At 45.7% G+C, this 27,409-nt stretch overlaps 1 protein-coding gene and 1 non-coding gene across 2 annotated transcripts; one reads left to right on the top strand and one right to left on the bottom strand.

Annotated features, from left to right (window-relative positions):
* Positions 1-899: 899 nt before the first annotated feature.
* Positions 900-26,432, top strand: C21H16orf78 (chromosome 21 C16orf78 homolog). Its single transcript, XM_057754311.1, has 5 exons — positions 900-1,040; positions 4,416-4,517; positions 4,959-5,118; positions 23,590-23,839; positions 26,285-26,432. The coding sequence occupies exons 1-5, from the start codon at positions 900-902 to the stop codon at positions 26,430-26,432; spliced, it is 801 nt and encodes a 266-aa protein (XP_057610294.1).
* Positions 16,953-17,059, bottom strand: LOC130864206 (U6 spliceosomal RNA). Its single transcript, XR_009055906.1, has one exon. It is a non-coding gene; the product is annotated as a U6 spliceosomal RNA (small nuclear RNA).
* Positions 26,433-27,409: the final 977 nt, after the last annotated feature.

The raw sequence follows: 27,409 nt of genomic DNA, 5'->3' as shown, positions 1-27,409 counted from the left end.
TGCTAAGAGCAAGAGAAATTGTCTTCCCTAGGGAAGGGCACAGCCATTGGTTATTCAATACCAAATGGCCAGCCTGAAGATAAACATACACATAACGTTATATAGACTAAGCTGGCTGTAGTTTTTTATTTAGAAATATATAATATACATATTATGTATATAATTGTAACAGTTAAAGAAAGAGACCATGAATTCGAAAAAGAGCAGTGGGGAGAATGTGGGAGGATCCAGGAGAAGGAAAGGGGAAAGTGATTTTTTTTTTTAATCTTAAAAATAATAAAGCAATCGCTGGGGAACTAAAGAGGAGCCAGGGCTGCTTGAAAGAGGCTCACTAACCTACCAATCTGCCAGAAGATTGTGAGCTATCAGCTATCACTCGTGGTGAGGTGGGCTTTCAGTAATGCAGTGGTCTGTGAGCCATCTCCACTCGTGTAAGTAACCCCACACCCCTACATCTAAGTAACCCAAATAAACTCATTGGCAAGCCAATTTGAACTTTGGTGTGACTGTTATTTTGATCTGTCATTGGTTCCCTATCTTAGGTGAATAGACATCTCTGTTGCATAGCCTCAAGAAAAAACTCATAGAACTTGAACAGAGGCTGTAAATCCAGGGGAGAGAGTAACCCAAAAAGGGGGTGTGAGCTCATGGAGAAAAGTAAGAGGTAACTTACATCCTCCCTCCATTCCCCACCCCTGACCTAGAGGACAGTTGCTAAGTCAACAGTGACCTCACAGTCACTCTCCAGGCCTTCTACCCACCCAGGCCAGCCTCCATCTGCTTCCTACCTCTGCCCTTCATCTTTACATCCAGAGGACACAACCTGCCTCACCAGCAGACCTAGGGACCAAGAGAAAAGAGTGACAGGCTCTCCCGTGGGGCACAGCCGAGGCATCAGCATGGCAGAAGACTTAGAAGATCTGATGCCCACTGAGAGGAAGTCCGTCTGGAGGACGGCGGAGGAGAGGCGGATGTCCGACCTCACCCGGGTGCTGGAGTGGCTGGAGAGGAGGCAGGGCAAGAAGAAGCGTGCCCTCCAGGTGTGTACGATGGAAGAAATTGCTGCGAAACTGTATGCAAGATTATTAAATGGAGAAAGAATTGGAATTCGACACCCCCGAGCAAAGGGGGATTATTTTTTAAACACTGGGGTAAGCTAGCGGGGAAATCCTAGAGGAGATTGCTCACCCTGGTTAGGCTATCTGTGTTTCTTAATGGCAACTGTCATGATTGGGCTTCTTCTCTCCCACCAAAGACAGGGTTACAATCTTTCCTGGTGGTCATATTTTAAGGGATGGCTTCAGGTCATTGAGAAAGACACTTTGCTATAGGAAATGCAGAATGAGGCTAAGAGATTTCTATTTCAGAGAGGAAGAGAAAGAGGAAGAGAAAGAGATTGCCTAAACACAAAGTGTTCTAAAGTAGACTCTCTCCAAGACACTTGAGTCAGAGTCTGTGGTGAGGGAAAACTGTCTGACGCTAGGTCAAACAGCTAGTACCTGTCGGTGTTGCAAACAGTCATGCGTACTAGTTTATGGGGTCCCGGTGCAGGCATGGAGTCTTCCCACGGTCCCCCGCCTCCTCTCTCCTCATGATGGCTCCAGCGTGGATCTTTCGTTCCTACAGCCAGTCCCCCACCGAGACTCCTTCTAGCATATACCTTACTCTTCCTCCCACTGAAGGGGCTCTTGCCAGCCCATTCCGCTTTCATGGAGAGTCTTGGTACCAAATTGGCCTTCCCCCCAAAAAGTTTAGGTCCCCCAGGCCCATTATTTGTGAAAATCAAGTCCGAAGATACATCCCACATGCCCCAGCTGCCGAGGAAGCTTCCTATGGCCTCTTGTCCCCCAGAGCAGAGGGTGAAGAGAGCATGGCTAAGGCAGGCAGCACTGTAACTAATCTCTGTAATCAACCACTGCTCCTAGCCAGGCTCTGCGGCCAGAGCCGTGATTGCCCGCAGCTGGAAAATAGGCAAACTGGGATGAACAAAGGTCACAGCCCTAATAAAGGACAAAGAGATATCTCAAATTCAAAGTTTTCCAGTTCCCACATGCCTGAGCTTTGTTAGGCCCAGTCCTCACAGCCTCCTCCGCTCTCTGCAGCCCCGCACCCTGCTTTCGGGCAGATGCTTGCCTGCTCACCTGCTTCCGTGCAGCAGAAGGAGCTCGCGCCAACTCCATCAGCCTCTGCTGAGCAATTTTCTCCTAGATGATCTCTGGTCTCCTGCTCCTCCCATCATGCGGGGTTGAGGGCCTGGCTGCTGGATCTCTCGGAATTCAGTATCCGTCGTGGTTAATAGGTTCCCGTCTCCTTTAAGAGAGATTATATTCTAGCGTTCCAGAAGCTTTGCCTTACATGTGGCTTCATATAAATAATTTGAAACCTAGGGAAGAAATACTTTTACATTTAAAACACAAATCCACCACCAAGTGCCAAACTCTGTTCCTTCCTCAAAGAGTCCGGCCTGCAACCCTGACTTGGGTCTCCGTTCCGCCCTCACGGAGTCCGGCCTGCAAGCCTGACTTGGCCCCTCCTTAAGTGGTTTTCTGAGCACTGTGAAAACACCTGGCAGAAACAACTGAAGGGAGGGACAGTTTCTCTGGGCCATGTTCCCCCGGGTTCAGGCCATTTTGGCGGGGAGGGTGCAGTGGTGATGAGCAGTCCACATCATGGCGGCAGGAAGAAGAAAAATCACCAGGAAGGGCCCCCGAAGACACACTCCCAGGGACCTGCTTCTCCCACTGGGCTGACCCCCACGACCCCCACTTTCTCTGCCTCTTGATGAATTCATCCAGGGATGTATCTTTTTTTTTTTTTTTTTTTTTCGAGACAGGGTTTCTCTGTGGTTTTGGAGCCTGTCCTGGAACTAGCTCTGTAGACCAGGCTGGTCTCGAACTCACAGAGATCCGCCTGCCTCTGCCTCCCGAGTGCTGGGATTAAAGGCGTGCGCCACCATCGCCCGGCTCAGGGATGTATCTTGATTGGGTCAGATCCCTCAGGATCTGGTTGTCTCTGGAAACACCACAGACACAGCGGTGTGCTTGTGAACCTAGGTGAATTTCAATCCAGTCAAGCTGATGGTCCCTAACTAGCCCAAAACCCATTCCAGATGGCTTATGATGCTGCCGGTACCATAGGATCCACTTGGGCTGAAGAACCCCTGAGGTCCAGAGTTGTCGCGGAGGCCTTTTATTAGTGTTTGCTGCTCTTTACTTGGCTGAGGCGTTATCACATGACCTTCGTAGCATTTCCCCACGGGGACTGTAACAGAACTGCTCTGAGCGCCCCTGTGAGGATGCAGGGTGCACCCTGGAGGAGGGAAATACCCTACCCCTTACTCCACCTGCAAACCCAGCCTTGGCCCAAACTCTGACTCCTTTTCTCACTAAGCTGAACAAAACCATGCTGACACAAACTAGCTGCCAACCTTGAAAAGCAGCTGGACGACTCCTGGCTTTGGGTGATGTGCTAGATAGCGTGGATGTCAATTTGATGCAAGCCAGGACCATCTGGGAAGAGGCAGCTTCAACCGAGAAAGTGCCTCCACCACATTAGCCCGTAGGCAAGCATGTGGGGCATCTTGATTAAAGCCATTGATTAAAGACTGTTGCAGAAGCTCTCAGCTCAAGCCGGGACCTGGAGGCAGGAACTGATGTAGAGGCACCCGGGTCCTGGACAGTATAAAAAAGCAGTCCGAGGAAGTCATGGAGAGCAAACCAGTAAGCAGCACTCCTTCGTGGGCTCTATAGCAGTTCCTGCCTCCAGGTTCCTGCTTGAGTTTCTGCCCTGATTTCCTTCGTGATGGGCTGTGATAGAGACATATAAACCACATAAATCCTTTTCTCCCAAGCTGCTTTGGTCATGGTGGGTTTTTTGTTTGTTTGTTTGTTTGTTTGGTTGGTTGGTTGGTTGGTTGGTTGGTTGGTTTTGGTTTTTCGAGACAGGGTTTCTCTGTGGTTTTGGAGCCTGTCCTGGAACTAGTTCTTGTAGACCAGGCTGGTCTCGAACTCACAGAGATCCGCCTGCCTCTGCCTCCCAAGTGCTGGGATTAAAGGCGTGCGCCACCACCGCCGGCTCCGGTCATGGTGTTTTATCAATAGGGACCAAACTGGAACCGATCTGCCCTGGGACTTCAGGACTGCCCTCCACCAGCAACCAGCCCTTTAAAAGGCTCCATCACATCCAGAGGTTATTGCTCATGGAACCTAAACCAAACCATAGAGAGCAGACATTTGCCTAGGGAAGTGCGGCCACGGAGCAAGAGACTGATGAGATTTCTTTCCAAAGGGACAAGAGGCTCCAGAGTGTAGCTACTAAGACTTGGAGTCCCACGTTCCAGGAGTGTTCTCCTATTTAGGGACAGTGCACGGCACCCTCACAGGGTGACTGCAGGTCTCTTTCTCCTGCCCTTTCAGAAAAAGATGGAGGAGGCGAACCATGCAGAAGAGAGGGCAAAGAAAGGCATGGGCGCTAAGAAGAAGCAGGACAAAGACGGCCGCAAGGTGACCTTCAACAAGGTAATCAGCCCTCCGCCTCTCCCCACAGCTGCTTCTCTACTACAATGTCTGGTCATGAGGTTTGTGAAGACCCCTAGATGCCCCTCTGCCCCATAAAGACAGCTCAACAAATGAGTCTCCTGCACCCGCACTCACCTGCACTGCTTGACCAACAATCCCTACTTTCCTGAGGTCCAGTTTTAGGACCTTCCTCCACCCACATCCCTCCAGACTCAGGGATGCCAGGGCCTGGAAAACTGTGCAAGCACTCAGTCCTGTAGCTCAAGGGGATTCCCAGCCTTCCTGCAGGTATGGGCTGCTGGTACCCTTAGGAGATAAGGAGGAATAAAAGTGAAGACTCAGTAAGCCAGCAGAGAGGACACTCCAGCCCCTTTGAACTCTTCCTGGGCCCATGGCAGATCCTTGACCTAATGGTGGGAATTTCTCCATTTGGGTTTGGAGGCTGCTGAGAATAATTTACCTCGTGGCTCCAAGAATCAAGATCCAAACGGCAGCAAGAAGCTCGTCAGTGGTTTCCAGAGAGGGTATGGAACAGACTTTAAAGGCAAGCGTACAAGCATGCTGTCCTCCAACTTCAGCAGGGATGGCCTTAAGAAGTCTGGTAAGGAAAGAACCTGGGGCCTGGGGTACCAGAACCGTCTTCCCTGCTCCCATTTCTCAGAGGCAGTGGAAGAGCTGCCTAGCCATGCCAATTAAAACCTGTGTTCACAAGAGTCAGAACCCAACATGCAGGGTCCTTGGGGAATCACTCCCAGGGTGGCATTGACAATCTGGGCATGCCCTGGATAGGAGGAAGTGATTGTTGAGCTCTGCCTCTCCCCGGGTATTATCAGGAACCCAGCACACCTTGTTGCTATATCAGGAACTGCTTTGGTGACCCTGCCTTTGTGGGTTACAAATTTCCTGCGTTAAGCCGGGCGGTGGTGGCGCACGCCTTTAGTCCCAGCACTTGGGAGGCAGAGGCAGGCGGATCTCTGTGAGTTCGAGACCAGCCTGGTCTACAAGAGCTAGTTCCAGGACAGGCTCCAAAACCACAGAGAAACCCTGTCTCGAAAAAACCAAAAAAAAAAAAAAAAAAAAATTTCCTGCGTTAAACACAGTGACAATGTCTACTAGAGAAGGTGCCATCCTGGTGACCTGACATCTGCCAAGTAGTGTCCACCCCTATAAAGGGACAGGCCTGAGTTACAGTTCACTGTCCTGCTCCACCACTTAGTTGTATCATCCTGGCCATGTCCCCAGCTCCGGGTCTGGGTTTGTCACATGTAAAATAGTATAGTAATACTACTTTTCTCTGTAGCGTGGCTATGGGGCTGCGGTGATGGGGACACAGAAGTGCTCAGCAAGGTGGGTTCAGAGGGTTGGAAAACAGACCCGCTAAGCTTTGTCTGTGCTTGGCCTCTTGGGATATAAGCTTATGGTGAAAGTAGAATCTGGAAGGCATTCCTACTTGCCCATGTGGAAAGTGGGCAGGAGCTTGGAGCAGAGTCACGGTTGTCCGTTTGTGTCCCAAAGCCAATACTTTCCCCATCTCTTCATTTCATACACCAAAACCATGGTAGGCACACTGAAGCCTCTGGCCTGTCAAAGTTCAGTATGATGGAGGCCCTGTGGTGCTAAGAGCATTGGGGGGGGGGACTCTCGATTGAACCCACAGCATCACGTTAATGGGGCATTCATCTAATCCGAAGAAGCACTGTAAATTGTCCATCGTAGATCCCTTGCTTTTGGTAAAGCACTGTGGACACATGAGATATGAGCAGTCAGGACAACTGAAGAGTAGTAGACACCCTCTTCATTCTCTTTGACGCTATTCTAATTGTTCTTATTGTATAACGTTATATAAATTCTTAATTATTCTAAACATTTTATTAAAAAGTTACCGTAGAAATGAAATCAAGATGGGAAGCTCCATACTTCATCCATGCTCTCTGTGATGCCCACTGTCAATGTCGCCACTGTGCTGGCCCCACTGGGTTCGTGAGCTTCCTTAGATCTTGTTTCCAGCAGAACCCCCTGCCTCCTGCTTCCTGATACTGAGATGCACAGTAGCCTTGCTGCTGTAATTTCTTCCCAGACTCCTCATGGAAGCCTTTGTGTGTGAGCAGACTTCACTGAAACTTTCAGGGTCAGCAGAGGCTAGGAATCACATCACAGAGAAACAGCGCACACAATCGGGAGCTGGTCAGGAGACCCCACTTTCATTCTTCAGAGTCCTTTGTCTCCTGATTCCCCACAACAAAGATTTTCTTAGCTGTGCTTGCCAATAAGAAAAGCTTCCTGGGGTTTTCTGAAGGTTCCGGGCAGAGTTTAGAGCCAGGCAACTGGAGGCACTGGTATTTATCACTGATGGAGAGCAGAAGCCTGCTTAAGGGTCCACTATGGTAGCTCCAGTCCTGGAAGGCTCTTCTTCCCCTCTGTTTCCTCCAACGTTGTCTCCGGCTCTGCGCTCCCCACTCAGCGCCACTGGCTTTTACTTACACTACTCTTTGTCTCTTCTGTCTCATTCATACAGTATGCTATCAACTCTTATCTGTCTGTCTACTTATACAGTATGCTGTCAACTCTTATCTGTCTGTCTACTCATACAGTATGCTATCAATCAACTCCGATCTGTTTTTTCTATCTCATTCATACAGTATACTATCAACTCTGATCTTTGCCTCTTCTGTCTCATTCACAAAGGGTGCTATCAAGATATTTTGCTAAGCAAAATCAGTTCCTTCCCTAAAGAAACCTCCTGGCGGTAGATATTTTCACCTCGCTGTTCAAGATATAGGCATGAAGGATAACTTACAGGCAGTTTGATCCTCTGTTGTCCTTCCTCTTACTCACCATCTGATTTACCGTATCTGAGAATGGAGGTCTTGCTCCTTCTGCTGTAAAACAAGTCATAGCCACTAGAGGGCAGTAAACGGGTCCAGGCATCTAAGAAGCGCCGGCACATGTCCTCATTTGGCAGGCAGGATTGAATCAGGCTGAGCTTAGCTACAGTACAGACATCTTCCTGTGCAGTCTTGCAAGCTACCTCAGACAAGCAGGCAGGATCTGGACCGGGAGACAAGGTGGTGATCAGGCAGTCTCGGAGCAGGCAAGGCACCAGTTCCATGCCCAGCTCTCATTGCCACTTTGAACCATTCAGACTCAACAAGCTTCATGTGCCTTCACCTCAGAGGAGGACAGGCAGAAAGAGATCCTCTTGGTGTCTTCAGTTCATGGCTTGATCTGGTGACGTCTCCCGTCCTTATGCCTTCATCTGTTTCTCTTTGTCTCACCACCGTTGTCTTAATTTTCACTTAGTCTTCCATTGAATGACTCTCCTTCAGCTTTGGCCTCCATGGCTGCCACATTTACCTTCCTAACTAATCTGTGTGTTTATGCTTAATGTGGTTTTCTTCATAACATTGCCATCGAAAAGTAATAAAACTCAAACGATGGATAACTTACCACAAAGAAATGAAGATCAGTGAACTGATTGAAAAACAATTCAGAACAATTTTCTTCAAACTTAATGAACTATAAGGCAATGATCGTCAGAGAAGCTTCATTCTTCAGTAGATGGGAGCTACCAACAGGGACCCGAGACTGGACAATATACAGGAGTGCCTCGGAACATTCAGCCCTCAATAGGATGTCTCCATCAAATCTCCCCTCTCAGGGGTCAACGAGCTATGTGGGGGAGGAGACGGAAGACTGTAAGAGTCAGGAGGATGTCGGGCACCAAGGAAACAGAGCCTTCGAAACAATAGGACTGGCAAATGTAAGAACTCACAGAGACTGAGGCAGCATGCCCAGGGCCTGCACGGATCCAAGTCAGATGGGGTCCCAGCACAGAGAGGGGAAGCGGGATACAAGCTCCCATCCCTAACCAAGAAGCTGTCTCCAATTGGCAACCCTTGCAAAGGAAAAGTAAGTTTTCTGCAAAGCAGTCTCACTGTGTCTACAAACCACACTTGAGGGCGGGCTCAGCGGTAGATGTCTACACAAAATGAACTCAGTGGTACTGTTGGAGATTCTTGGTCTCATACTTATTTCTTTGTCTGGAAATTATCTTACTGATCTCTTCCTTGAATGTTGTGGTTTCTAATTTTGCGGTTTTATGGATTCTATTTGGGGGGGTGCATCCCATGTTTTTTCTTTGTTTTGTTTTTAAAATCTGGAGTTATTTGTTTCTTTTGTTTTGCCTTTTTGATATATATATATATATATATATATATATATATAGAGAGAGAGAGAGAGAGAGAAGGAGGAGGAGTTGGATGGGTGGGAAGGATCTGGGATGTGTCTGAAATGAGGGAGAAGAAACTGTGATCAGAATATGCTGTATGAAAAAAATCTTCAGTTTAAAAAGCAGGAAACTAAGAAACAAAACAGGTAGCAAAATGAAATGAGGAAAATCATGTTTGAATAAAAGGAGAAGTGCAGTAAAGAAACAGAACCACTTTTTAAAACAGACAGAAATGTAGGGGATTGAGAAACACAGTGTCCTGCAATGGAGCATTTTAACAGCATAACCGATGAAATAGAAGAACCCTCCATTCAAAGACACTTTTAAAATGATCTAGTAAAAAGAACAAATAGAAAATTCAAGAAAATAAAATAATACACGCAGCGTGGCTATCTGAGAAAGAGAAAAAAGATGGGGGAAGATCATCTAAGAAATAAATAAAGGAAGCATGGTGGCGCACACCTTTAATCCCAGCTCTCAGAAGGCAGAGGCAGGCAGATCTCTGTGAGTCAGAGGCCAGCCTGGACTACATAGCAAGTTTCCAGCCAGCTGAGACTACATAAAAACACCAAGTCTCCGGACAAACAAAAAATAAATGAATGAAAACTTCCAAAATTCAGGAAAGGAATAATCTTTGATTCACGAGGTCACAAAACACCAAGACAAGTCACATTAAACTTCAAGTCTATGCAAAGAGTTTGAAAGGAACAGAAAAGTAATTTTCATACACAGGGAGCTTCCATGAGACTATGAATTTCTGCCTCTGCTGTTCCTCTGAAGGGGCAGGAAAGCTTTTGTGCCTCTCTCTGTCTCTCTGTATCTGTCTCTCTCTGTGTCTCTCTCCCTCTGCGCCTCTCTCTCTCTCTCTCTCTCTCTCTCTCCCACTGCTCCTGTCCCCAGAGGCTGGCCTCCTTCCTTTCCTTCCCCCACTTTCCCCATTCCCTCTCTTCAAATAAAAACCCTCTTCGTGAGAGCACTTGGAGGCAGAGGCAGGTGGATCTCTGAGTTTGAGGCCAGCCTGGTCTACAAAGCAAGTTCCAGGACAGCCCAAGGTTATACAGAGAAGCCTTGTCTTGAAGGAGAAAAAAAAGGAAGAAAGGAAAGAAGTAAGGAATGGAGAAAGACAGAAAGGAAAGAGGGAAGGAAGGGAGAGAGGGAGGAAGGAAGAGAAAAAGAAAGGAGGAAAGGAAGAAAAAGAAAGAGATAAGGAAAACCTGTAGTATATATGCAAGATGTTAAGAGAAAAGGGTCAAGACACACCATGGCCAGGTGTCATCAACACACAAGGGAAGACGGGAGGGAAGGAACAGAGGACATGCAAGCTATCAAAGACACAGCATCAATAGTAAGTCCTTGTCCTGAAACATAAAAGGAAAGTCAACCCAGTCCATTTTGTGTTGCGGTAACAGGACCATACACGAGGTAAAGAGTTATTTACCTCACTTGGAAGAATGCCAGCAGCGGCCCCTGCTGGAGGCTTTTGAGCAATAGCATAAAGTAGCTGAAGGTGAAGGGCAGCTGGTGTACGCAGGAGAGGAAGTGTGGAATGTGGACTCACTGTGTGACTGCATGCCATCCTGACGGTATTAGTCGGGCATCTTCCAGCACAGCCCACTTCCCAATACCACTCGATTGAGCACCAAGTTTCCAACATGTGAATTTAGGGAGCACATGCAAATTCTAGCATTTGCTAATCCAAACAGAGTGACTGGATAACTCAAAAATCCAGCTATGCTACCCGCAGAGGCTCATTTGAACGTTTAAGAACACACATACGCTGAAAGTAAAGGATTGGAAGAAAGACACTCTGTGTAAGTGGAAAAGGCAGGAGGTAGCTGTACTGGCATCAGATGAAATAGAGCATGGAGGTTATTATATAACAATGAAAAGGTCAATTTGTCAGAAGACCTAACAGCTGTAAATATCTATCCGTCCAATGCTGGATTGCCGGAATACATGAAATAAATGTTAACAGCACTGAAAGCAGAAATAAATAGCAAGGCAATAATAGTGGGTAACTTAATAACTTAAAGAGGGGTAAAATGATACATCATCTAGACAGAAAATCAATCGGGACACAGCAGATTGGAAAACACAAGACCAATGGCCTAATAGATGCATACAGGGCACCCCATTTCTCTGCCAACAGCAGCTATGCACGCTTCTCAAGCACAATGGAGATGCTCCAGGACAGAGTCATGAAAGGGTCTTTTCTGCATCCAACCAGAATCAAAGGGAAACGGTAAGCTAAACAGTGCTCTTCTGAACAACCAGGAATCAACAGAAGAAGTCCAAAAGCACATGGTACGGATCCGGAGACATGTGAGAATGGAGACACAAATTGCCAAAGCTGAAACTGCACTCACTACGGGTACCACACGACGGAAAGACAACCTGCAAGTAAATGGGGAAGAAACAGCCCAAGTTAATAGAGCAAAGTAAATAATAAAGATAATTATTGCTATATAGATTCTCAGACAATGGAATAATCAATGAAACTAACAGCTGGTTTTTCAAAGGCATGAACAATTGATGAATCTCTAGCTAGACTCTCAGAAAAGGAGGATCTATAATAAAAAGTCTACCATCTGCATTGCAGGTGCCATGGAAGAGCAAAGGATATAAGCAATAGTTATGAATGGCCACGTAGCGATAGGTTCCTGTCTGAAATAAAGACATTCCTAGAAACACAAAACCTGTCAAAACTGAGTCATGGTGAATCAGAACGAGAGCAAGGACATGGAATCAATAATCAAAACCTGTCAAAGAAACCCAGGGTCTGGTGTTTCATGGAGAACATGTCAAAAGTTTAAATGAGAATCCATGCGGATCCTTCTCGAGCTTTTCTAAGACAACGAAGAGCAGAGAATATTCCAAAGCCCATTTTACAAGGCCTTCATTTCCCGATACCAAAGCCAGATAAAAAGGGCAATGGGAAAAAGAATCTCGCAGGCCAATGATCATGGTACAAGCTAGGCTTAACACCTCACAAGAATGAACTGTGTGCCATGACCAAGCACAAGTCACCCCCAACATGGAAGGATGGTCAACCCATGAAGTCCACACACTAGCAAAAGGAAGACTAGGAATCAGGTCAAATGGGTGTGGTTTTTTTTTTGTCAGAACTCTGCATCATTTTATGATACATGCTTAATAAATCATAAGAACTTCATCTGAACAGAGTAAAGAGCACACATGACAAGCCCACAGTGAAAATCGCACTTTCTGCAAAAAGCTGAAAGATTCTCCTCAAGACCAGGAACAAGGCTCACCATTACTGTTCACCATGATACCGGACACCCTGGCCAGAGCAATTACGCAAGAAAAAGAAATACAAGAGACTGAAATCAGAAAGGAAGAAATAAAATCATCTCTTTTTAGATGCCATGCTCATAAAGCTATAATAAGATTTCAAAAACAAAAAAACAAATTAAGAAACAAATTAAAATTAAGCAAAGTAGAATTGATTTTCTGTTTTACTGGCATGTGCCCATCACCCACAGCAATGGGTTTTGTAAACACATCTTCAACTATATTGTGTATTTTGACCACATCCACCCTCCGTACCCTTTCCTTGCTAATCTTTCTTTTCCCAGAGAGCCTCCCCATAGATTTTCATTCATGCTTAAACATAAATAAATTTGTGCATGCACCTACACATACATAAAATTTAGTATTCACATGAGAGAAAACATTGTTTTTGTCAGTTTGACTCATTTTGTTTCATAGGATACTGTATTTCTTGACAAATGAAGAAAAGGAAATTTTTATGACTTTATTTTCATTTATGTGTATTGTGTGTGCGCACACGCACGCACATGTATGCCTTTTGTGTCATGCCCAGGGAGGCCAGAAGAGGGCGTTAGACCCCTGGAGCTGATGTTTATACGCAGTTGTGAGTCCCTTGATGTAGGTGCTGGGAACCAAACTGTAAGAGCAGGAAGAACTCTTATCTACTAAGCTATCTCCAGCCCTTGAAAAGGAAATTTTTAAGACTAACATTTAAACTGGCATCTAAACAATAAAATATTTAGAAGGTAAGAGATAGGCACACTAAAAACCATAAGACAGTGATAAACCCATGAATGAATGGAAAGGAAACTTGTGTTCACAGATTGGAAAAATACTCTCATTTTCGTTTTTTTTTTTAATATTTATTTATTATGTATACAATATTCTGTCTGTGTGTACGCCTGCTGGCCAGAAGAGGGCACCAGACCTCATTACAGATGGTTGTGAGCCACCATGTGGTTGCTGGGAATTGAACTCAGGACCTTTGGAAGAGCAGGCAATGCTCTTAACCGCTGAGCCATCTCTCCGGCCCAATACTCTCATTTCCTATATTATCAAAAGCAATCTGCAGGATAAATATAAGATCTGTCAAAATTGCTACTGCATTTTCACAAAAATTGTAAGAAAATTCTAAAATTAAATGAAAAAAAAAAAGCCCCACATAGTCAAAGCATCCTTAAGAAAGAAAATGAAAAGTCAGAGGCATCAGATTTCCCAATTTCATACTTTTCTCTAAAGCTGTAGTAATCAAAGCAGTGTGAGGCCAGGTTAAAAACAGATACAGCAAAACAATAGAACAAAATAATCCCACACATAGAATTAATAAGCATTTGAAAACAGTGCCAAGAACAGAAGAAAGAGAAAGAATAGTCTATGCAATGAGTGGTATTGGAGAAATGGATAAATATATACAAAGAAATATACCCTATGCCACTCAAAACAAAGACAAAAACCTCTGAAGTAGGTTGAAGATTGAGGTGTAAGACCAGAAACTTACCAAACTTCTCTAATTAAACACGAGGGGAAACTCAATAACATTGGTTTTGGCAATTGATTTTCAATATCACACACACACACACAAAAGACAATAAATGCAAAATATCAACCCAAGACTCATGTAAAGATAAAAGACATCTGTGCAGCAAACCAAATTACAAAAGTAAATATCAGGAGGGAGGGAGCATTAGCAACCTGCCTGCCAAGGAAGGGTTAATACCTGCTGTGGTTTGGAGATGAAGTGGTCCCTAGAGGCTCCAGTACTGAAGGCTTGGTGCCAGCCGCTTGAGCTAGCCATCCTAGGTGCCTGGGCTCTGGGAGCTCTTGCCCCATCCCTAGACTAATCCACTGAGCACTCCGGACACAGAGGCATTGGTGGACAGTATTGGAAAACAGAGGGTGAGCCTAGACGATGTAGGCTTTTTGGGCATGTACTGGGAAGGTGTCCCCTGCTCTCCAAGGACTCTCTAACCCGTTCTGCTTTGTGGCTACTTTAAGGGGAATGGCTCATTCAACCATTCCTCTGCCTTGATGCCCTGCGTCATCACAGACCCAGAAACAGTGAAGACGGCTGACCACAGACTGAAGCCGTGCACCAAAAATAAGCCCTTTCTCCACCAAGTTAATTTTCTCAACTATTTACACGATGACAGAAAAACTGAATAACGCAACATCCAAGCATACAGCAAACTCCTAGACAACAGCAAAAGCCAAAATGTTTTTAAACACGGGCAAATAACCAGCAAACAGTGTTTTCCAAAGGAGACACATAGATACACGTCAAGCTTGGGAGTGCGGGCTCAGACCTCAGTCACCAGGAAAGGCAAGTTGCATCCTATCAGGAGCTGGGATGGCTACTCTCGGTTGTCAACTTGCCTCCATCTGGAATTAGCTAAAACCCAAATGGCTGGACACATCTGTGAGGGATTTTTTTTTAATTAAGGCACTTGAATTGGGAAGACTCACTTCTAATCTGGATCTTCTGAGGTAGGAAGAGCCACCTTTAATCCAGATCTTTCGAGGTGGGACAATCCATCTTTAACCTGGTCCACGCCTTCTCTAGCAGCCTATGTAAAGACATGGAAGAAGGAAGCTTTTTGACCTCTGCTTGCTTGCTCTCACCCTTGCTAGCAAGTCCATTCCTTCATTGGCTCTAGAGCCTACTTTTTCAGGATGAAGTATATTGAAGACAAGTTGAGATATCCAGCCTCACAGACTGAACAACTACTGGATTTTTGGAACTTCTGTTGATAGAGAAGCCACTGTTGAACTAGCTAGGCCACAGCCTGTAAGTCATTCTAATAAATCCCCTTTATATGTATAATATATCTGTGCTTCAATATATAATATATAATCTGCATATTATATATGTCTATGTATTATATCTATGTACTGTATGTTATATATGTGTAAACATGCATATTATTAGAATAAATTTTATTTCTAAAAATATATAATTTAGGGAGAGATATGATACATATAATAAAATATATTATATATAACATACATGATATTGTATGTAATATATATATAGAGAGAGATACATATGGAGAGATTTAATCTATAAATTCTGGTCCCCTAGAGAACCTTAAATAATACAGTAGCCAAAGTCACAGGGAATACCATCTCATAACCTCACAGAATGACCAGTATCAAAAGAGAAGTAAAACAACTGTGAGCAAGGGTGTGCAGAGAAGAGAACTTCTAGCTGTTGGTGAGACTGTAAGTTGGCAGAGAATTTTGGAAAATATGAAACTACCTTTCAAAAATTAAAGAAGCAAATCGCCCTCTGGTCCACCTACCCCACTGAGGATACACAGTCAGGCATCACACCTTCAAGGCAGTGCTAGCCACAGCAGCCAAGAAGTGAGAACAGCCTAAGTGTGTGCTGATGGGTGTGTGGATAAAAGAGTCAGATGAGGGGGCTGGAGAGATGGTTCAGTGGTTAAGAGCACTGGCTACTCTTGCAGAGAATCGGGGTTAGATTCCCAGCATCCACGTGGTGGCTCACAACCATCTGTAACTCCAATTCCAGGGGATCTGATGCCCTCTTCTGACCTCCACAGGTACCAGGCACACATGCGGCAAACATATAGGTGCAGGCAAAACATTCATACACACAAAAAATAATAAATAAATAAAAATACTAAAAACAGGCAATCAGATGTGTACATGCAATGGAATGCTAGTCGGGCATGAGAAAGAAGTAACTTCTGTCATTAATGCGAGCGTCTTGAGAAGGCTGTGGGCTGAGAGAAAGGTAGGAGAAAGACAAACATAGCGAGAGCCTGTATCTGTACAAACCTAAATGCTTGAGCTTCGAGAAGAAGGAGAATGGTGCCCACCAAGGGCCTGGAGTGGTGAAGAGGGTACATTCATGTCAAAGGTATACATGTTCGGTACAAGATAAAGATTTTGGGTGTCATAGTCTCTGAGACCTTCCTGGATGGCAGAGTGGCAAGCTGAGGGAGGCAAGAAGGCAGTTTGGTTCAACACAACTCAGTAGCCAGTGGTGGTTCAAACTTCAGGAGTCTGACCCTGAGGGTTTATTTTAGACAAACTTAAGCACAGCACAATTTGGTGGAAATTATTCTCCTGAAAATTAACTCAGTCCTACATGTACAACAAAGCACACGTAAATCTCCTTGAGGAACAAAGTAAGCTAAACACAGATCAGACGTGATTACATGGACACTCTGTAAGGTCCAATAAAGATAGGTTCTATAGATTGACTGAAAATTAGGATAAGGTCTGGGGGAGGATCCGGTGCCGGAAAAGTCTCCAGCCACAGAGATATCACAAAGGTCCAGGCCAGAAAGCAGTACACTTCAGCCTTCTGGACGGATAACAGGTCTCGCATTTCTTCCATTGAAGGAACCATCCTCAGTGCTAGGCATTCCAGACTCCCCTAATGTGTGAGCACAAAGACCTCTGGGCCTTTACCCTTGGACTCTAATACAGTGTATTCATGGTGAGTGTAGTTAGCCCTGCATTAGAGACTTAAAGTCGCTATACTGTAGCAAACAATAGAGTATCACATACTTCAGATTTGCTAAGAGAGTTGATCTTAACTGCCTACACAAGGAATGTAACCATGGTTTGGGGTATATTAACATGACTTTGTTATCATATGTACATCAAATCAACATATCCACTTTATTTTTTTAATTAATTTATTTATTTCTTAAAGATTTCTGCCTCTTCCCTGCCACCGCCTCCCATTTCCCTCCCCCTCCCCCAATCAAGTCTTCCTCCCTCCTCAGCCCAAAGAGTAATCAGGGTTCCCTGCCCTGTGGGAGGTCCAAGGACCACTCACCTCCATCCAGGTCTAGTAAGGTGAGCATTCAAACTACCTAGGCTCCCACAAAGCCAGTACGTGCAATAGGATCAAAAACCCATTGCCATTGTTCATGAGTTCTAAAAATATGGAACGCTTCACGAATTTGCGTGTCATCCCTGCGCAGGAGCCGTGCTAATCTTCTCTGTATCGTTCCAATTTTAGTATATGTGCTGCCGAAGCGAGCACAACATATCCACTTTAAATATGAGCAAAAGTATCTATCAGTTATACCTCAATGGAGCTGTAAGAATTGTCAAATTAAATGAACACACCAGTACTGCTGCTGTGGCTGGGTTTGCAAACCTCTATTCTGGTATTTGTTCCTAAAGAATTCTGTCCACTCCTGCCCCCCTTTTTACCTGTCCCATGGGTGATTTTGTTCCTGTTCCATCTTTTTCGGTTTGTCAACTATGACCTTGTACTGTGGTAGTGCTAGAGTCTTGCCTGAACGTGCACTTGACTTCTCACAGCCATGTTCTCCTCCTGGCAGCACAAAGGAACCTACAAGAACACATTTCCTGTGCTGCCCCTACTGCCCCCATGTTGTCTGCCAGCACCAGCGTTCTCCGTGTCTTACAAACCCACAATGCATCGTTGGGATTTGGGGCTTTCTTTTTGGTTTGTTTTTTTTGTTCTGTTCTGTTCATAATACATTTAAACAAGGCATGCATTCTCCTGCATTCCAAGAGTTCATTCCTTTGCATAAATCCAGAATTCTGACTGGAGTCATTTTCCTTTCCTGGAAACTTTTAAGGGATCTGAATAAGAGTGTAAATTCTTGCAGCTTCTGCATATTTAAAGAGGTCTTTATTTCACCTTTGTGCCCTCCTGGCTGCGGGTCTTTCTTCTCCCAGGTCTCCATCAGCTCCCGCCCTACTGAACTCCTGGTTGCTAGCAGAGGCTAGAAACTATTGCCCCTGAAGCTGGACCTCCCTCATTCCCAGGCGTTCTTTAAAGATCTTCCTCTGTGCAATTTCCCAGTGCTGATCAGGACGTCATTTGTTTCATAATTCTTACACTTGAGTATGAGGTTTGTAGGCATTCTTGGTTGCTAGTTTATAACAAATTTGCAACATTTTAGCCATTAATCTTTAATTTAGCTCCCCTCCCTTTCTCTGTCTTTCAGATACCCCAATCACACATAAAGTTCCTTGACTCACTAGTTTCGTCTTTTGACCTTCTCTTTTCATGAGTTATTTTGTATAATCTCTGTAGCTATGCCCCTGAGGTTCTAGTCCTTTCTTCTGCAATGCTCAATCTTCTATTAATCTCATATATTTTTCATTTCAAACACTGATATTTTCATCTCTAGAAGTTCAATCTGGATCACTGTGAGTCTTCTGTGTCTCCCCTAACATGCTCAGGCCTTCGTGAGCACAATGGTACTTTTAAATAGATATTTCTAGACTGGGGATGCTGCTCAACCAGTAGAGTGCTTGCCTAACACGCACAGCGTCTTAAGTTCAGTCCCCAGCACCATCACATAGAACCAAGCCTGACATCACACCTCTGTAATCCCACCACTTAGGAGGTGGAGGTAGGAAGGTCAGGAATTCAAGGTCATCCACCTCTATATAGACCAGCCTGGGCTACATGAGACTACCTCTCCTAAATGTAGATATAGTCTTTTCCTGATCTAATATTTCTTTTTGTTTCTGTTTTTCAAAACAGGGTTTCTCTGTGTAGCTCTGACTGTCCTAAAACTAGCTCTGTAGATCAGAACTGGCCTTGAACTCACAGAGATCCACCTCCTTCTGCCCTGCAAGTGCTGGGATTAAAGGCATGTACCACCACCACTCAGTTCTGATCTACCATTTCCATCACCATGTCCCTTCCTTCCCCATAGTGGCTGATCAGCACTGAGCTGAGGGGCTTTCCCACACTCTGCTGCAGTCTGTAGAAACATCTCCTGTTGTTGTCTGGTTTCCCTTATGTGGCCCACTCCTATTATCCTGGAAGGATGGACCTGCCGCGACCCGGGACAGTCACGGGGCTTAGCACTCTTGATTCCTCTCCTGTCTCATGTTGCCTGTTGTTCGCTGTCTTAATGCTGCAAATTCTTACAATGCCCAGGTTTCTAATTGTGTTGGAAGTCAAACACTCACTTTCTATTATCCAACTCTTGGCAAAAGACTCTGATGGAGGAAGGTCATTGGCTAATAAAGAAACTGCCTTGGTCCATTTGATTGGCCAGCCTTTAGGTGGGTGGAGTAAACAGAATAGAATGCTGGGAGGAAGAGGAAGTGAGCTCAGATGCAGGGCAGCTCCTCTCAGAGCCAGACGCGATGAAGCAAGCCGCCAGGTAAGACATGCTGAATCTTTCCTGGTAAGACTGGTGCTACACAGATTATTAGAGATGGGTTGATCGGGATATGAGAATTAGCCAGTAAGGGCTAGAGCTAATGGGCCAAGCAGTGTTTAAAAGAATACAGTTTGTGTGTCGTTATTTTAGGGCATAAGCTAGCTAGGCTACCAGGAGCTGGGGCGGCAGGTACACAGCCCGCAGTTCCCACAACAAGACTCAGTTGATTTTTCCAGAATTTAAGCCTGCTGGACATACAATGGCAACCTTGCTATCAGGTGCACTCACTGGGGCAGTGCTGGAGGGAGAATACGGGAGAGCTGGTGAACTGACCAATTCAGCTGCCACCCAGGTCCAGATTCAGGGCTGAGTTGGCCTACCCTAACATCCACCCCATCTATGAACTGCTGGAGCATGTGAAGGGGTCAGTCCTGCACATCCAATGTCACAGGATCTCCATGGCACAGGGCAGCAATGGGATATCCAAGTAGAGTCCCAGTGAAGATCAGTATTGACAGTGTAACAGAAGTCAGAGGCCTCAGACAAGACCAATGACTCATTGCAATGAACATTTGCAAATTAAAATGTATGGACTAAAAAAGAAAGAAAGAAATACAATGGCGAGCCTATGGGGTGCTTTAAGAAGGGGACTACTGGTGGCCAATCACCGGGTGCCTGTGTGTATTCTGTGGCTTTAGGCCAAGGGTGCATTTCTAATGGGAAAGACTAAGAATGCTGGCTGCACACATGCACCCTTTGTCTGCATGGATAGACAGTCATCTCTGCAGTCCCAAATGTGGTCTGGGGAAAATCTAAGTTATCTGTTCCATTATGTACCAGAAGCAGGGACCATATTATTCAGAGTGGTCAGAACAGGCTTCCAGGAAAAGGTACCAACATCCTGGGCTCACCGTGCATTAGATGTGGGGGTCTTGGGCGCATGACCTTTAACCTACTCACTCACTGGCTGAATGTATATGATATGGTTGTGAAGCTAGCATAACCCCCAGAAAACCCTTCAATTGCCATAACCTTTAATACTGTTGCTGTTCTTTGCACCGCAGGCACATCTGGATCCAGAAGAGGATCAGAGAATACAGGAAAGTATACATTCTTACTCTAAGATCTCTGAGTTTCAAAGAGGACACTAAGACCATAGCACCAACCCCACCATGCATAGACAGACACTTCTGAGACCTCCCAAGCCAGCCACCCTGTCAGGGACCAGCCACAGGCCAGAGCACCATATGGGGCATGAAGTGTTCCAAGTTCTACATCCCCATCTGAGGCAAGTCCATTGCCCCTCGCAGGGAATCTGAACCCATTTCCCATAAGCACATCCTGGTAAAATTCCTGAACTGTGTTAGTGAAAACATGAAAGCTTACAGAGAAGTTTACTTGTAAGGGGGAAAAATCAACCTGGCATGTAAACCTGTCCCAAACACACCAGCATCACATCAGGGTGACTGGATGGCATCTGCAAGTTTGAAGATGTGTTAGATGCACAGGCATGTATATCTCTGTCTGCAAGAAATGCCACCAAAGAAAGCAAATCTACCTGCAGATTTAAAAGGCAAAATTCAGGTGCATCCTTTAAACCACATGACTTTAAAACTTGAGACAAGGGCTAAGGTGGAAATAACAAGGAAATGCAAATGAGATGGGGTATAATGAGGCAGAAAGAGGCACAGGAAAGTAGCAATAGATATTCTTAAACGTTAAAGAATACATAAGAACCTCCCACAGCCATGGGCACCAGAAAGGGCAACTGAATAGGGAAAGCAGGTATGGAAAAATCCAAGAGAACTCTTTAAAATATAGTATGGGACTGGGGAGATGGATCCGTAGTTAAGAGTCCTCCCTGGCTGTTCTGGCAGAGGAGTGGGGTTTGGTTCCCAGCACCCGTGTGGTGGCTTGGAACTGTGACACCGGTTCCAGGGGATCTGGTGCCCTCTTCTGGCATCCTTAAGCATCAGGTGCACACACAGTGGATAGACAGACAGACAGACAGACAGACAGGACAGACAGACAGTGTTTACTCATACACATAAAACAATTTTTTTTCTAAAATATGAGTGCTTAGGAAATCGTAAGCATTCCTCTTTCAAAATAAAGAGCTCTAACAGGAAGTGCTTTAACGAATGCAACCATGCAGTTACAGATGATATAGACTCACATTTAAACCGCATAGATCTTACATTGCCAATATTTGTCAACACCACCTATAAACTTCATAACAAAAAAGTTGCCCCAATGTATAAAGATTTTATTTTAAAGATTTGTTTTTATTTTTTTCAAGCTATACATATGCACATATACCTGAGTGTGGTTTTGCGCATGCTTGTGCAGGGTCTTCAGAGGCCAGAAGGAGATCCCTGAAGCTGGAGTTACAGGTGGTTGTGAGCCACCAGACATGGGTGCTGGGAACTGAACTTGGGTCCTCTGAAAGAGCAATATGGGGCTTAAAACCCTGAGTCAACTCCCAGATTCCTAAAGCATAGGATTTTAGAAACATCTATTTTATCCGAAAGCAATCATAAGAAATAAAGTTAAAAGATACTCTTCAACTTTAAAAAAAAAAATGGAGACAAAGAAATTCATAACAAAGCTGGGCATCGTGGAGCATTCCCTTAATCCCGGCACACAAGAGGCAGAGACAGGCAGATCTCTGTGAGTTTGAGGCCAGCCTGGTCTACAGAGTGAGTTCCAGGACAGCCAGGGCTATTACACAGAGAAACCTCATCTTGACAAAAATAGAAAAGAAAAGAAATGCATTTAAAAAAATTACCCACCTCTTGAATAATGAAAACAAGCCTATTTCATTCCAAAACCTCTGGGCAAAGCAAAACACATGCACAGAGAGACTACATAAAGCAAACAGTAAGAGCAATAACTTATGTTTCTACACTTGCACAAGTAGAGACATGAGAATCGCCATGAGAAACGAGTTACAAGTGACACAAAGTGTCACAAACAAAACAAACCTGAGTCGTGTGGAAAAGAAACTCATGTGCTAAGTCTATTTGAAAGTTTGTTTTATTTATTTACTTACTTACTTACTAATTGCATCTGCCAAGTTATAAAGGTTGCAGCCTGTATGATACAGGTTGTAATTGGTCTGTAAAGGGCCAATAACCCACTGCCGCTCGCGCATTAAGGAACTGGACATTTCTGTATCAACCTACCAAACCATCATAACTCTGTAGTAACATTATACCAAAAGTCACTACACCAAACTTACAGTAATATAGATGCAAGAAATACTTTTTTTTAAAAACGTACTTGCAAATACACTTAACCCATGAAAATACATCATGTCTGAAGTAAACACTAGCTTTCTGTTGATTGACTGGGCAGGCTGCATCCAGTGGGCAATGGACCCTGCGGGTCAGCACTCACTGCAACCAAGTAAGGGAGAAGCCACAAAACGGTATCAATAAATGGAAATGCCATACATAAAATGAAGCAACCTTATTAATAAAAATTATAAAATAAACTGAGCAGTGGTGGCACACAGCTTTAATCCCAGCTCTCTGTGAGTTCGAAGCAACCTGATCTACAGAGTGAGTTCTAGGACAGCCAGGACTGCATAGAGAAACCTTGTTTCAAAAAACATAAAGCAAAAAAAGAAAAATTATAAAATAAAGGAAACTGGCCAATCTCATTCATAGTGATAGGAAGCTAAAGTCATTTTAATCAAAGTGTGAACCAAAATGGGATGTCCTTCAGCCTGTAACCCTTAACTGTTTTAGACTGTCAAATGCAGTGTGCCAAGAATACATAATTTTTATAAATAATGAAAGATATTTTGATTTTTTCAAAATATTTGCAAAACTCAGGACATTCTAATTGACGGTGTATTTCTGAAGCAATAGAATTCTCTCTGCATCGATCGCACCGATTAGAAGTGGGCTGAGGAGACAATGTGCCATCTGAGGGTTCTGTAAACCACACAGACTCCAACAAGGAACAGCAGAGGCGCCCCAGCTTTAGCTTCATGTTTGGGTCATGTCCGACATTCCCATTTCCCTAGATCTATACAGCTGTACCCTGTTCCTCTGCCTGACACGCCACCTGCCGTGTGACCCAACTCCAGAAGCTGCTGCTCAACACTCACCTCTTCTGACTTCTTCCCCTTCCGGGTTAATTCTCATTGGATAAACTTCCTCTGGAGAGGGAGGACAGAAAAGAATGAAAGCAAGGGGCAAGGTGGAAGGCGGGCAGGAAGGCTGGGAGAGCGGAGGATGGACTAGGATTAGGTGCAGCCCTGCAGGAGCTCGTGCCAAGGTCTCAGAGCAGCTACGAGGAGCCCATTTGTTCTTCTGTCTCCCTCCTTCCCACTATCACAACCCTACCCTGCCCAACTCTCATCTCTCCCAGAATTTAACTCCCTGGCGGCATCTTCCGATTTCAGACTTAGACATCAAGGATGTCATAGCCCTAGAAACCAATGCTCGGGTCAACCCATTCCGTAGACAAAGCTCCATTGATCCTATACTTCAGGAAACTATGTTCGGCACACGGAGGTCAGGCCTGATGAGAGACTGGCCAAGCAAGGCTCCCGACAACTACGATCGCAAGCTGAAAAGCCTCATGGAGAAGGGCACAGAGCCCAAGATGGAGACAGCTAAGATGCTGAAGCCAGAGGAGGTGCTGAGCTGCCGGTGAGCACCACTGGGGTGCATGGGCAGGCTGAGAAGAGCAGCGTGTGAATGCATGTATGCTTGACCATGGCGAGGGCAGACCTAGGACATCAGGCGATAGACCCACACTGAGACAAGGAGGGGGCGGGCCTAAGTCAGCAGTGTGTGAACGCCTTTCTGAACTCAGAGGGAACCAGCTCATCCCTACCTGACTCTAGCTGCCAAAGGATTGCCACAAGACTAAAACCCTGAGTCCCTTCACTCTGCTGAATCTGAGTGACAGTATCTGTACTGGTTGCTCTTCTGTTGCCCTGGTAAATGCCACCACCAAGGCAACCTATGTGAGAAGGAAGTTATTTGGGTTTATGGTTCCAGAGGGATGAGAGTCTGTCATGGCAGGAAGGCCCATCAGCAAACAGTAGCAGCATGCCTGGTGTCAGGAATAAGAAGTCGAGAGCTCATACCTTCAAACACGAGCAAGAAGCAGGGTACACACTAGACATCCTGTGAGGCTTTAAGGTCTCAGAGCCCGCCCCCAATGACACACTTCCTCCACCGAGGCCCGCCCCTCATAAACCTCTCCAAATAGTGCCATCTACTGGAAGGCCAAGTATTCGAACACCAGAGCCTACAGGGGACATTTCTCATAGTGTCACTGTCTCCAGGGACCTTCTGCTATGTTAGGGATTTAGATTCCCAAGATGGCCACAGACTATTTGGTTTCTGTATTCCTCTCTTCCTTCTCCACTGCTGGAATAGGACCCGGGGCCTTTCACGAGCTAGGTAAAGCGCTCCCACACAGCCTCACCTATCTCTTGCTTGCTCTCCATCCATACCATATCACCAGGTCTGTCCTCCAAAAACACCCACAGCTGGTGTCATCCTTAACTGGCGTAATAGGCAAAGTTAAAAAAAACCTTTGGTTGAGGAGGAATTGAGGCAACAGGATAACAGGGCCACCCTCGACAAGCTGGCAGCAATATAGCCATCTTGGATGAAAGACCAGCCACATGGCTCAGGTGTGTGCTACCCATTGCTCCTGGAGACTAAGAGATGGAGTCAGTGAGAGGCAACACCTGAGACTGCCCTCCTTGCAGGGACAAGTCATGATGTGGCTCTAATTGGCCCTGGCTCCACAGTGAGAGTTCTTTCCCGCAGAGATCAGGAGCACTGGGGCAAGTGACATCTATAAAGTCATTGGCGAGGCATCTAACACAAGGGTGAGATGGTGCAGTGGGGTCTTAAGGATGTCACATGCCAGCCCACCCATACCTCCCCGGCAGGCTGCCCTGGGGTCCTGGGAACTGAGGCCACAAGCAAAGGCAGTCCAGGGGCAGAACCCAAGCACAGGCAAAGCAAAAAGTCCGTTAATGGCAAGATAGCACCTCTCTGTCACCCATATCCAGCCAGCAGGTGGCTGGTAGCATCCCCCTTCTACTAAAACTGGTACCAAGAAGTCAGCAGATTAACACACACCATTATCCCAGCACTCAGGAGTCGAGGCAGGAGGATTGTGTGTTTGAGGCTGCCTGAGCTACATAATGAGATCCTGTCTCGAGAAAGATAGATAGATAAATGAAGTGATTAAATATGAAGTTGACCCTGAGGTCAAGGTTGACAGTGGAACCAGGAGCTCTATCTGGATCCCACAGCACAGATGGGATCAATTTCACTCCTCAGCAGAAGTCAGGATTACAAGGCTTTAGAACGCATTTTAAATCAATGGTCTTGTTTAACTGTGTGTGTATCAGAGGAAGGCACGTATGCCTGTTCATGCAGCTCTGTGTACGCATGCTCAAGACCCCCAGCCTTGACTGAGATCCCCTGCCTGCAGCAGTGATCATACCACATCCCACCCAAACTAATGCGCACCCACATCCCACAGTAGCCATGGACTCTTTCTTCCTGATGCCATTTTAATCGTGTCTTCCAAACGGGGTGACCCATTCTTTACCTGACTGTCACTCTGTTGATGAACAAACGACCTCTTTCCCCAAATGAACACCTATCTTTCCACAGCAGAGCTTCCTTGACTTCCATGGACCACATGCTGAGTGTAGTGCTTGAACCAATGAACGTTAGCCTTTTTTCTCTGGAGATAACCAGGGTGATGCCTGGCAGGTTGAGTCCCAAGAGTTATAGTACCACAAGCTCCTGCCACCTCTGCCACCTGCGGGGTGCCCTTCTATCAGGAACACACACAGGGAGCCAGGCCAAGGTCTCTTGCTGCCCAAAGTCAACCCGTACCCCCACCCTTTCTTGAGACAGGGTCTCACCAGTAGCTCTGTCTGTCCCAAAACTCACTCTGGAGAACAGGCTGGCCTCAAGCTCAGAGATCCGCCAGCCTCTGCCTCCTGAGTGCTGGGATTAAAGGTGTGCGCCACTACACCCAACCCCAAGCCAACCCATTTCTAGTGAAAGTCGGGTTCCATGGCTCCTGTCACCTCTTCCTACCTTTTCTTGAAGGTACCTGCGTTTGTCCAAGAACAACATCAAGACCTTGATCAAGCTGTGCAAAGACGCAGGGATGGACGTGGACATCCACCCACACATGGTGGAGTCCGAGATAGACTCCAAGAAGATATTCGACCATCGCTTGAGCACGGCGCTCTAACCGCACTGCCCACCACCGGAGCCTCAGGAGCCTCACCCCATGCGGGCTGAGCACCCTGCCACCGACTAGCTTCTCTCTAAATCGTACCAGGCCAACAAGTCAAAGAGCATCATCACTAGCTGGTGTCGACTTTGTCCTCGGCTCCACCTTACAGCAGACAAGGAGTAATGGGAAGAGAGCCCCCTAGAGAAAGCTTTCTGGGTGCAGTGGCATTTGCCCATATTCCTTCACAGATGGAGGCAGGGGGATCAAGAGTTAAAGCTCGAGGCCCGCTTGGTCTGCATGAGGCACTATCTAAAACACCATAATGGGGAGTGGGGGAGTACAAAGGTTTTTGGTTTTTTTTTTAACTGCTTCTTAGGAGAAAATGCTCCTTGAGCAAGGATACAGGGCCTCAAGTCCCTAGAGAACTTGAGAGAGGAGAAAAAGCTGAACAGCTGTCGTACAAGCCACTGCCCTATGAAGGGCACAGCTGTGTGGAGAACTGGCCCTCGTATAGGCCTGAGGCTGGTGGCTGAAGTCCTCTCTTGTAAGGACTGACTTCATGATCACACCAATTGTATTTGTTAGTCATCTTTTCCCCACCAGCTGTACTACAAAGCTTGCTGGATTCCTCTTGCAATCTACTAAGACCCCAGGACCCACTGATGGAACCAGATCGGCTTGTCCTAAAGCTCCGTCCCACATGCCCTGGGACCTGTGTGCAACACAAAGTCCCCAGGGGGAAAGCTAGTGAACCCTCACTCTCGGGGAAGTGTAGAGGGTAGGTAATCCCAAGAGGGTGTTTGGGATCCCTTATCTCACCCATGGGGCTTTTAGTTCCCTGAGCTGGTGGGCAGCCTGGGTACAAAATGGAGTCAGATCCCTGGATAGGAGATCTTAAAGAGCTACAGAGGAAAGGCTTCCTGGTTGAGGAAGCTACTTTGTTTCTTTCTTTCTTTCTTTCTTTCTTTCTTTCTTTCTTTCTTTCTTTCTTT

Source organism: Chionomys nivalis, chromosome 21 (genome assembly GCF_950005125.1).
Source record: "Chionomys nivalis chromosome 21, mChiNiv1.1, whole genome shotgun sequence".
Taxonomy (NCBI): domain Eukaryota; kingdom Metazoa; phylum Chordata; class Mammalia; order Rodentia; family Cricetidae; genus Chionomys; species Chionomys nivalis.
This window is presented reverse-complemented; position numbering and strand designations above follow the sequence as displayed.

Bases quoted from the DNA above. Each gene is read 5' to 3' on its own strand.
- C21H16orf78 (XM_057754311.1), top strand. From the start codon at position 900: ATGGCAGAAGACTTAGAAGATCTGATGCCCACTGAGAGGAAGTCCGTC. The intron at 1,041-4,415 runs GTGTGTACGATG...CTGCCCTTTCAG, and splicing joins AGAAGAAGCGTGCCCTCCAG to AAAAAGATGGAGGAGGCGAA. The intron at 5,119-23,589 runs GTAAGGAAAGAA...TTCCGATTTCAG, and splicing joins GGATGGCCTTAAGAAGTCTG to ACTTAGACATCAAGGATGTC.